Raw genomic sequence first — 11158 nt, forward strand, 5'->3', positions numbered from 1 at the left:
ACATCGCAACCGCATCAGACATAGGACCCCCCTAGAAAGACAGTGGCGGCGTTCGATGTCCCTTGGACGTCCTGTGGAGTAAGTCTTAGTAGAAAGAACGGAACGTGCGCTCAAACGAGTTGAGTCAGACCGCAACATAGCGGCTTCGTATGAGAGCATGCCTAGAGATTCTCTATGTAGCACAAAGATCAACATAATGTGTCGAGTCAAAACAGTGTTGCTCAATAGCCCAAGGTGACCACGGATAAGCAAGACCATCCTGCTCGGGATCAAAACTGAAAATTGAAATACACAACGCACCGCAAATCTGCTTCAGATCCGTGCATCAGGAAGGCCGTGTTCAATATCAATTATCTGGCAGGTCGATCAGACACCGTTAAGGAACGGATAACGCAGCCGCACGAGGGATAGCAAGGACCGAGGAGGTCGTTATCTCTGCGTCTCATGACGCTATGCAGACAATCGATTTCGATTCTCGAAGGCACCGAGGACGTGAATGCTTGTGCACGACTGGATGTGACTCGAAGGTGTGAAAATATAATGAACTCGACTGAGCGGGAAATATTGAAGGGGACTTACTAGCGAAGCGTCCTGGCGACCGACGTGTATATCGTCTGAATCAACAACGAACACTCCTCCCAACAAACCTAACCAAGGCGGAGCACCAACCCCTATCATTTGCCATCCACCTTACCACCACCCACCACTCCGCACACGCGATGGCCGACCCAACCTGGCGCCTCGAAACCCCCCGCCTCTTCATCACTCACTTCCTCCCCTCCAACGACGCCCACGCCGCCTTCCTCTTCAATCTCTACAACTCACCCATCTTCATCGCCGCCGAAGGCAAAACCGGCATCGACACCCTCGAGAAAGCGCACAAAGTCCTCATCGCATTCTCCGAGCGTCAGGCCAAATACGGTTTCGGACAATACGTCATCTGGCTCAAATCTCACTCCGCTGAATCCTCTTCTCCGTCCGAACTCTCGTCGAGTTTTGAGGATGCGAAGCCGATAGGAAACGTTTCGTTGATGATGGGGCATTATAAAGTCCCCGACGTAGGGTTCGCGATTCTGGAAGAGGAGAATGGGAAAGGGTATGCGACGGAGGCGGGGAAAGAGATTATTAGGCATGCGTTGGAGGACTTGAAGCTTGACGGTGTCCTTGGATTCACGAGTGTGAGGAATGCGAAGAGTAAGAAGGTGTTGGGGAAGGTTGGGTTGGAGGAGAGGGGGGTGAGGAAGCTTGTCGCGTTTGGGGGCCATGAGAGCTTCGTGTTTGCGTTGCCGGGAATGGGGGACTTAAAGGAGTATGGGATCGATGATTGATTGGGTGTCGGGGTGAAAAGCGGCGGAGCGGGAATAGAAGGCATGGACGAAGCGTATAAGATAGGCATATGGATACATACACCGTTTCGGAGCAGCGTTAGGACTCTTCCTCCTTCTCGAATACCATCTCCTTCTCCGTATAACCATACTCCTTCATCCCGTCCGGTCCCTTACCCATTCCGTCCGAACAGTACACCGCATCGACCCTGCCTTCAAACCTCCTCAACTTCATCTCTCCCCAAAACTTCAACCCACACTTCTCCATGGTCTTCCTGCTCCCTATGTTCCCCGGCCTGGTATACCCAGTAAACTGCGTCACTCCGTGCTCCTTCCGTGCGTACTCCATGAGTGCGGTGGCGGCCTCAGAAGCGTAGCCTTTGCCATGTTCGGAGGGGGTGATGGCAAAGCCGATGTCGGGGACAGAGTAAAAGCCTTCCCGAAGGAGGAGAGAGACCGCACCGATAGGTGTAGCGTTCGAGAGATAGAAGGACGAGGAGTTGTCTGGTTTCAGTGATATGAGGTATTGGCCATATCCGATCTTCTCGTGGGTGTTGACGAATGCTTGAATCCTTCCTCGTGCAAGATCGCGAGTCGTCATGCCGGTATCGCCAACGGCAGCGATGAAGGATGGACTGTTGAACAATTCAAAGATGAAGTCGACATGAGCATCCGAGGTGGGTAGAAAGTATGAGAGATAGAGGCGTGGGGTCGAGATGTGGAAATTTGGGTCGGTCATGGTGGGCGTTCTGGAGAGAAGGGTGTTTGATATGGATCGCTTATCATCTGTTTGAAGGACAATAATAATCAGCTTGGCATCCAATGCAAACGAACAGGCACCCAAAGAGACCCTGGTGGAATCGGGTGACGTGAGTCTGTCTGAGATAAGTACGGAAACATAGGATGTCGGACTCCCGACAGGCCCACTGAGCTCGATGCCAGTGGCCGCAGTGGTTCCCACTTCTTTAAGAATGAATAAATCGTTCGACCACTTGAGTCGTGCAGAGTAGATGATTTTCGCAAAAACTGTTGACAAAGGCTGCTATGAACTCACCTGGGTGACGACTGGAAAAAAAAATCGTGGACATTTGACATCATTAGTGGACACATCCGGAATTGAACCGGACACCTCTCGCATGCTAAGCGAGCGTGATAACCAACTACACCATGTGCCCTCCACATTGTAGTGCTTCGAGTTACTGTACTCAAGTACTACTGCAAGCACACAACTTGAACATTGAACCTATTGAACAGAGTTTGGAGTTTAATCCGGAGAATGCGTGTTTGGCGAAGATCGTATGCCGGAGGGAGAATTGATTTCACTTCAACTCATGAATATAAACAAGGCCCGTCACTGGTCTAGCGTAGACACGTGCAGCGGAGATTGAATCCGAGGACCACGGTCCATGGATCCTCTCTTCCGAATGACTTTAGACTGACCCCATCCCCCTATGTACTCGTCCATTGACTCACAGCTACTCGTCCATAAGGACCATCACATATGCTCAACACCTCTGCATTACTTCATTACCCTCCTCTAGTGCCTTATGTCCTCGATTTCCTTGAACTTCCTGGACTTCTCCGCTCTTGACTTGGACATGCATGTCCGCGCCGCCACCCGAAACTCGTGCAGGTGACGTTCAGGTCCCTGCGTTCTCTATTTACTTCGACGTCGTGATATTCTTAGAGTCTGGACACCACAGCGAATACGAACTCTTTTATTGAAGAAACGAACCGGACACAAGTCAGAGCTCATGAGGTATCGTAGTGGGAACAGGAAGAGAAGCTTGATATTCGGAATGGCCCTGAAGATCGGAGGTTGGATAAGCTCCTACTCGCAACAGTCACATCTACGAAAATCCCATTCGTCAGATAAGAGAATTGCAGTGGTTTGTGACGTAGAAAAGAGTACATACACTGACTGGGGGAGATCCTGAAAGCCATACCCATCGGCTTCCCAAAGCAACTGATTCATACCCACCGACTCCGGATACCTCTCCATCAAGGCTGTCCATATCCGATGCCACTGCGCATACTTCGCGGGCGAGTACGCGCTCACCCGATTGTGAGCGACCCAGGACAGAAAGAAGTACGGATACCAGCCGGCTCCTTGCCAGTCGATGATGGCGGTGATACGATTTGTGCGTTCGTCGATCATGATATTCTCGGGAACGAGATCTGGATGACAGAATGAGGAAGGTAGATCGTTGTTGAAAGAATCGACTATCGCCTGCGTGCTGGCAGCCCATTCCTCGTTCATGCTCCGATTGACGAGTCGGGCGAAATGTTCCACGAAGTCTCTGCAGCACCGAGCTCGAAGAGGATTTGATTTCTTGGAAGTGACCGTAGACGGTGGGGGGAGCTGGTAGGTGAAATAAGGGTCGCGATGATAGATCCCGTTCTTGCCGACCATTCCCCATTCTCCAGGTCTGTCGAGCTTCTTCATCTCACTGAGATATCCTCCCAACTGAGAAGTGATGGACTCGATCGCAGCACCGTCCAATATCTCCAGGATGCTACTAAGCATTACACCCTCGACCTTCTCCATCACGATATATCCGATCTTGTATATCTTGGAGGAGTCGGAATAGTAAGCGAGAACGCGAGGAACAGGTATGCTAGTTTGAGAGCGAACGAGCTCGGACGCCAGAGCTTCCGAAAGTCGTGTCGTGTTGCCATACTTCACGACCAAGCCGCCACCGATGTCGACGACCCGCGTGGTTCCATGAGAATCAGCGGGGGAGACGAGACGTCCAGATGGTATGAATTCCTGGATGTCGCCCAGATCGTGCGGGAATGGGGCGAAAAGTTTACGGAAGGAAGCAGGCATGACTGACAGCTTCTGAAACGCGCGATATTAGCAGGGTGAGCGAAAAACTAACTGAGGATTTGTTCAGTACTCGGAGGTGTCTTTCGTCGTACCAAAGTCGTAGAGAACAAGAGGATCGATGCCACCTGGCGCAAGCGGTGTTTGAAGCTTGAAAGTTAAAGTCGGAGGAGGCCGAAGCTTACACCAGGGTGCCACAATATCTTGGGTGCCGGCACACCATTGAGGACGTATTGACCACTTATTGCTGCCTCCATCCTTATTCCTGCACCATGCAAAATGTGATAGGATAAAACGCACGGGTTTATACCACAAAAATATGACAGGACCACATTCAACTAAGCACACAAAATGTAACCCAGACGACGATGTAAGTCGGGAAGAACAGTCGATACCAGACGCCAATTAGGGAGTTCACAGCTATTGTATGATCCAAGGGGCGGTTGGCACAGTTGATTCGCCAACATAGTAATACCACAGCTTGGTAGTGCCCAATTCGCTAAGTCTTAGACCTACGCTGTAAAATTCTAGCGGCCAAGAGACAGAGCGGCGATAGTTTCGAGAATATCTGTTCCTTGAAAGCGTAATGCAACGAAGTTTCCTCCACCGACTGTCTACTACAAGAGTAGTATAATGGAACAATCAAATGCGGGCAGTTATGCCGATACAGATGATCCTGCAAAAGAAAATATGAGATGAAATGGCATATGATACCCTCTCAACAGCGCATTCTGCAAGACGTAGACCACTCACTCGTCGGAAGTAGCAATCCAGTTCGTCGCCTCTGGAAACATAACACCTAATCAGTGTAGCGACGTTAGACGTCATGTTCAGGTCTGACAGAGACGGAGGGGAAGTGAGACGAACGTACATAGCCTTCCATAGATATCCTGGATCAAGAACCGCCTAACGCAATTCACGGCCGGAGAAAGCAGTCCTACACCCATGGTTTGTTTGCTAATAATCTCGTAGTGGGGAACGCTGCGTGAAAAAAGAGATGTTTGAGCCATGGGGCGAAGAAAAGAAAGGCAAATCAGACCAGAAGACCGGTGCACGAAAAAGAAGGCACTGACATATGGGTATAGCGATGACTGACGGCACTAATATTCTTATCGGTTGAGATGAGTTCCCTTGGGTCCGATCGAGATTCAAGAGCACATATACGCTCCACGAGCTCAGAAACCTATCCACAGAAGTGCACTGTGAGATGATGCTTTAGGGACGAAGCTGCATAGAAACCCTACTTCGACCGGTGATCCCTGCCTAAAGCCTACGTGGTATGTCGCAATATATACACCTATAGTAAGGCGAGTCAGGCTGAAATACGGGTCGATGAGCAGCCAACTCATTGATGACGAACCGGGGATCAAGTCTACCGTCTCCACGGTATAACGGTCTTCAATCGGGACACGGGCCAAGGGCAGGACCTTGAAGGAAAGGAATATCTGTGGAAAATGCTTTCCTGTAAGTCACTGTCACACGACGTTGACGGGATTCGGCACGCACCACCACTTTTGGTAGAGCAGGCCATTGTCGAACGAAGCCTGTAGGATGACAACACAACATTAACACATTTATGTCCAAGTGTGTGCCTGCGAACTCACTTATAAATGAATGCGGAACTCCCCTCTCATTCGCCATCTTGTGAAATACCCCGACGATGGGTAACCTCACCAACTCCGTTTTCTCACTACCCCATGGCTTACTCCCAACCTCGCCACCAGTCTGAACCAGAAAATATTTTGTCACCTCCCTCAATATATTTTGCACATCTGACTCCCGACCCTCGTCATCGATATCCTGGCCGATTGACGGATCCCTCCCGCGAACCTTCTCAGCTTGTACACTGTAATATGGTGAGGTAGACGCTCCATGAATGCCGAGAAGGTTTTCCAGGGTGGGCAATGATGAATCTGCACCGGGTACGGAGCGGACGATGAGTTTCTCGAGCTTTTGGCGAGAAGAACCGTCGAATTTCTCTTCCAGTCCCTGAGTGAAAAATCAGCTCAGAGCCCGTAGGGACACACGATAATATGCACGCACCTTGACCCAATCCCAAAATGCCATCAAAATCCACCTGTAGTATATCAATTTTACACCGTGAGCTATGTACGCGTTGAAAAAGGGGCACAAAACTACGCACAGAATACTGCCCATCATAAGCGGTACCCAAGCTCCTTCCGGTATCTTCTTCAACGACGCACCCCAGAACAGGCCTGCCATCGCACGAGGTTACGGCTCTACCTTGGAGCAAGGGTGGAAAATCCTCACCGTCAAAGAACCCATACGTCACAAAATACAATAACGCTACAGCAATAGGCAGTTGTTTCACGTATGATATCTGGATCGTGATCAGGACCGTAGTCGTAAACATTACCGTTGACACAGCGAACCTATTCCATCACAAGGTCAGCTAGATAGTGGATGATGTGGGTCTATAGAACGATGAAGCGAGAAGGCAATGTAGAAAGGCACAGACCCGTATGCGTTTGTCAATTGTGTCGCGTCCTTGAAGACGGCAACGACGATGATCGTCGCAGTCATCACTAGACAGCACTCATAATCAGCCTTGTTTATTACTTGTAGTATAATTAAGGGTGAAGGACTCACAAATCCAATTAGCAGCAGGTACGTATATCTGACCTCGGATCGTATTGGAAGTATGCACCATCCTGACACTACATAGTCCAGTTATATGTAAGCCTTGGCCGAATGTCTGTAGGTTAACGACGTACGCAGGCAAGTTCTTCATGTTGACCAGTTGTTGTATAAGACTGAACGTCGCTGTGATCATCGTCTGCGAAGCTATTAGCTATATTGACCAACACATTGTCAAAATCAGCGTCAACATCTTTTACCGCTACAGAGAGTGACGTTAAGAGTTTTGATTGCGTACCGTTGCCAGAATAGCGAATACATATATGACCCTTCGTCCCAACCACGTCATGTCAGTCCTCCAACTACAACGCTGACCACTTGGCAATACGCACCAGAAGAGAGGCCCATTAGCCTTTCCAGGCACCGTCAGGAAGAAAATGTTGGACATGACGGCTTCTCCATCCACGACGATTCTTGCTCCCTGACCTAGGTAGGCAAGGATGAGACAGGGGTAGACGATTGTGGAGAAGGAGATCTATGTAGTGATGAGAGGGTGAGGGAGAATAAGAGAATGGAAGTGCAAGGGGCTCTGTTAGTGGGAAATATAAACTCTGGGCAAGTAGAGGAGGGAAGTCAACCTGAATAGAGCGCATATTGAAGTGGCCCAAACTATATTTGACATTAGGTTCGAGACGTCCAGAGGTGAGGAGAGCGAAACGCCAAATCGACAGACCTCGCGAACATGGCTTCACAACCCGTCAGAGCCAACAAAACCCCGGCGAGCAGATCATAGTTTCCTGTCCTCACAAAATCTACGAGCATGTGTAAAAAGACGATAAAATCATGTCAGCTTCCATAAAGGGTCGAGTGCTAGGCCATAAGAGCGAGAGAAGAGTCAGACATACACATAATAGCCCTCGACGGATCAAAGGCCCTCCATATCCCAGGGTACTGTGTTATATTACAGATGCCAGAACCGGCGATTATGAGGAGCCAGATACCCGTAACTTCGTGTTGAGAGCATTCATCCACGTCAGCCCGTTGAAGATTTGCTATTTAATCAAAACGCAAAGCGGATGAATGAGCCGTACCAGGAGCAAATGCGACGGAGAGCCTGTGCGTCCCGAAAGGTTGTGCGAGGAATAGCACGAGAAGGAAACCCTATATTACAAATAAAGAGTTAGTATCTGCGTATCATGCGGTGGCTAAGTGAGAATGATTACGATAGATATAGGGACGACAGAGTTGAAAACTTCTGGTTTAGCGACAGCTACATAACCACAGCGCCAATCAGAGACCGAAGGACCCCGTGACGAAGGAGAGAAGAAAGAGAAACAAAGTGCATACCTATCCCTCCCACAGCACTGGTCACAGAGACCGCGGCCGTGAACACCCCATCCGCCATGGTCAGGCTCGTTCCGAACAGGGCCTGCATCACCGCACCACAGTGTCAACAAGGTTCTTTAGAATCCGTCAACTTTCTCAAGTATATCGCAGGGCTTACCCATATAAGCAACGGCCAACGCATACAAGGAGGCGGTATCCTCCTCTTCCTCATCGGTTTGGGGCTGCATGGGTCCGTTGGCGAGATATTCGCGACAACATCTGAGACTCCCAGGGAAGTATACGGATAAAGACCCTGGTAGAGTGCAAATATACCACCCTCGCCTTAGAACAACATCTTCTATCAACTTCGGTTACAGTAGTCGAGTTGAGAGACAACAGAGAATGAGTACTAACCTTCACTCGTGCCGAACCTCAAGGCAACGAATACCTTCACCAACACCATCAGTCTGAAAAAACACGCAGTATTGATAAACAAGCACTTCCAACGCACATATTTAACCAAGGGAATGATGGTCAACGCCCAAACGATCGCGCTGATTCCTCCCACCACATCTTCCGCGGACGGCACGGGTCCAGTCGCCGGCCACAAACCGTTCATTGTATAGACGGGGGAGGTACCGACGTCGGAATAGATTATTCCTGTAGATCAAGAGTGTTAGCGATGGCCGGTGTCCCAAAAAATGCATGAGAGTTGAAGAAGCTGTGGCGAAGGAATAGAGCAGGGGTAGGTACGGAACGTACCAAGCGTCTGAAAGCTCAGCGCCAAAAGGCCCCATCTACTCTTCACTGTCGACATTCGACGTGTCTCGGCACTCGATGATATATCAGCACTGGGGTTCCCTTCGAGGCATGCAGTCTGATGTGCTTCGCTTTTGAGCTTGTCGCCGCCGTGGAAGGCGCTGTCCTCCACGTCGACAGGTGACGAATGCATCTTTGAGCTAAGCACTGACGGTGTATGCGAAATTCGTGGTTATCTATGTACGCCGCCGAAGAAAAAGAGGTCAGAATGATGTGATGTACTCATACAGGGGAAAAGACGTTGAGTGACATACATTCGCACCTTCAGACTGCAAGCAAGATTCCGAGTCGTCAAGGGCAGAGAGGAACAAGCGACTAGGAAGGTCAAGGGTAACAACAGATAGACAGGTGAGTTATAGCCACGCGTTGCATGCCTTCCCACCATGGGGAAGCGAATAAAAACAGAAATTGAGGTGGCAAACATCTCGGACGCCCAGCAGCATAATCCGCTCACCGTATCAGATCTCTGCAGGATGCTGGTCCACAAAAGCGGACGCCTCTGGCGAATATCGCGCTATCCGTTATTTTCCCGTGCTATCTCACCAAGATATCAGATATCACAATCCGTAGAGGGAATACGTAGCTAGGTGCGGCGTGCATGACGCTTGACGGAAAGGAGATGCAATGCAATGGGGGTGACGCTTGGTGGGATGAGGGAATTGCGCCACGCGACACGCGTGCCGGGGGGGACCAACTTCGATTTACTAGTCGTTAGCAAGAGCGCGAGGGAATGCGAGAAAGAGATATAGATGTGCATTGACGTTCGATATGAACAATGGGCGCAGCACCAGCCCAGGACAGAGCCAGGTGCAAAGTATATAGTTGGAATATCATCGCAATTCAGACCAGAGCCACAGGAGTCTTAATGAGAATAAAATCAAGTAAATGGATGAGCTCCTACTCGCAACAGTCGCACCTGTAAGAATTTGTTCAGGTATGACATCGATGATTGGTGACCATGGAAAGAGCACTTACACAGATGTGGGGTAATCTTCAAAGCCATACCCCTCGGCTTCCCAAAGCAATCGATTCATCTCCACCGACTCCGGATACGCCTTCATCAAGACTGTCCATATCCGATGCCACTTTGCGTACTTCGTGGGTGAGTAAACGCTTATTCGATTGTTGGCGACCCACGATTGAAAGAAGTACGGATACCAGCCGGCTCCTTGCCAGTCGATGATGGCAGTGATACGATTCGTGCGTTTGTCAACCATGATATTCTCCGGAATGAGATCGGGATGACAGAACGAGGAAGGGAGATCGTTGTTGAAAGAATCGACTATCGCCCGCGTGCTGGCGGCCCATTTCTCGTTCATGCTGCGATCGACGAGTTGGGCGAAATGTTCCACGAAGTCTCTGCAGCACCGAGCTCGAAGAGGGTTTGATGTCCTGGAATTGGCGTGAAACGGAGACTGGTAGGTGAAATAAGGGCTGCGATGATAGATCCCGTTCTTTCCGACCATTCCCCATTCCCCAGGTCTGTCGAGCTTCTTCATCTCGCTGAGATACTCCCCCAGCTGAGAAGTGATGGACTCGATCGCGGCATCGTCCAACATCTCCAAGATACTATTTAGCATCACACCCTCGACCTTCTCCATCACGATGTATCCGATCTTATACGGAATCCTGGACTCGGAGTCGGAATAGTAGGCGAGAACACGAGGAACAGGGATGCTGGTTTGAGAGCGAACGAGCTCGGACGCTAGAGCTTCCGAAAGGCCCGTGGTGACGCCATACTTGACGACGAGGCCGTCACCGATGTCGACAACCTGCGCAGGTGCCGCATGAGAATTGGTGGGGGAGATGCATCAGGAAATCCGGTATCTGCTATATAGCCGGTGTGTTTTCCCACCCCTGATTTGATAGCAGAACCCACGCTCTGAGAGCTCTGAGAGCACTCATATCAGTATGAGTAAACACTCTATATCATTAACTTGTAGGACTATCTATACAGCTACTACCATGTCCATGAATCTATATTACCCTGTTTCACCTCAATAGAGATCTCTTACATGAGAGTGCTACCAGTCACAAGTGTCACAATGTCACAATTTTTGCTGGCCAGCCAGCAATTTGGGCCACACTTCTGCTCACATGTCCAAGCATCACTTCCTGACAAAATTAGGTATTGAGATTGACAGTATGGAAAGACATGATGATATATAAGCTACCAACAAGGATAAATTCAACAATAATAGGAAGGCAGAGTCTGAGTGGCACTGATGTGGCACGAAGGATATAGAACACAAATTGAAGAGGC

General features: G+C 49.7%; 4 protein-coding genes and 1 non-coding gene across 5 annotated transcripts; 1 reads left to right on the forward strand and 4 right to left on the reverse strand.

Moving 5' to 3' along the window:
* Positions 1–42: 42 nt before the first annotated feature.
* On the forward strand, positions 43–1955 carry STEHIDRAFT_125858 (acyl-CoA N-acyltransferase). Its single transcript, XM_007310303.1, has 2 exons — positions 43–510; positions 580–1955. Exon 2 carries the CDS (start codon positions 720–722, stop codon positions 1326–1328), a length of 609 nt encoding a protein of 202 aa, XP_007310365.1. The 5' UTR covers positions 43–510; positions 580–719; the 3' UTR covers positions 1329–1955.
* Positions 1956–2426: 471 nt separating this feature from the next.
* On the reverse strand, positions 2427–2500 carry STEHIDRAFT_t269. Its single transcript has one exon. It is a non-coding gene; the product is annotated as a tRNA-Ala (tRNA).
* A 656-nt stretch (positions 2501–3156) lies between these two features.
* STEHIDRAFT_162678 (kinase-like protein) lies at positions 3157–4155 on the reverse strand (the record flags this gene model as incomplete). Its single annotated transcript, XM_007310304.1, has 2 exons — positions 3157–3175; positions 3242–4155. 2 exons carry the CDS (start codon positions 4153–4155, stop codon positions 3157–3159), a joined length of 933 nt encoding a protein of 310 aa, XP_007310366.1.
* Positions 4156–4901: 746 nt separating this feature from the next.
* Positions 4902–9028, reverse strand: STEHIDRAFT_67996 (potassium transporter; the record flags this gene model as incomplete). The annotated part of the gene is made up of 26 exons (XM_007309962.1): positions 4902–4951; positions 5024–5133; positions 5226–5335; positions 5397–5449; positions 5513–5597; positions 5659–5696; positions 5757–5982; positions 6088–6141; positions 6196–6229; positions 6296–6368; positions 6424–6545; positions 6632–6698; positions 6763–6830; positions 6888–6964; positions 7049–7079; positions 7143–7285; positions 7389–7419; positions 7484–7562; positions 7656–7757; positions 7842–7911; positions 7974–8020; positions 8098–8179; positions 8255–8418; positions 8491–8524; positions 8588–8736; positions 8839–9028. The coding sequence occupies 26 exons, from the start codon at positions 9026–9028 to the stop codon at positions 4902–4904; spliced, it is 2289 nt and encodes a 762-aa protein (XP_007310024.1).
* Positions 9029–10022: 994 nt separating this feature from the next.
* STEHIDRAFT_37080 (kinase-like protein) lies at positions 10023–10646 on the reverse strand (the record flags this gene model as incomplete). The annotated part of the gene is made up of 2 exons (XM_007309920.1): positions 10023–10310; positions 10359–10646. Coding segments are annotated over 2 exons (576 nt in total), but the record flags the coding sequence as incomplete, so codon positions are not given.
* Positions 10647–11158: the final 512 nt, after the last annotated feature.

This window comes from Stereum hirsutum (assembly GCF_000264905.1).
Source record: "Stereum hirsutum FP-91666 SS1 unplaced genomic scaffold STEHIscaffold_19, whole genome shotgun sequence".
NCBI lineage: Eukaryota > Fungi > Basidiomycota > Agaricomycetes > Russulales > Stereaceae > Stereum > Stereum hirsutum.

Excerpts from the sequence above, each read along its gene's own strand:
- STEHIDRAFT_125858 (XM_007310303.1), top strand. The coding sequence starts at position 720 with ATGGCCGACCCAACCTGGCGCCTCGAAACCCCCCGCCTCTTCATCACT.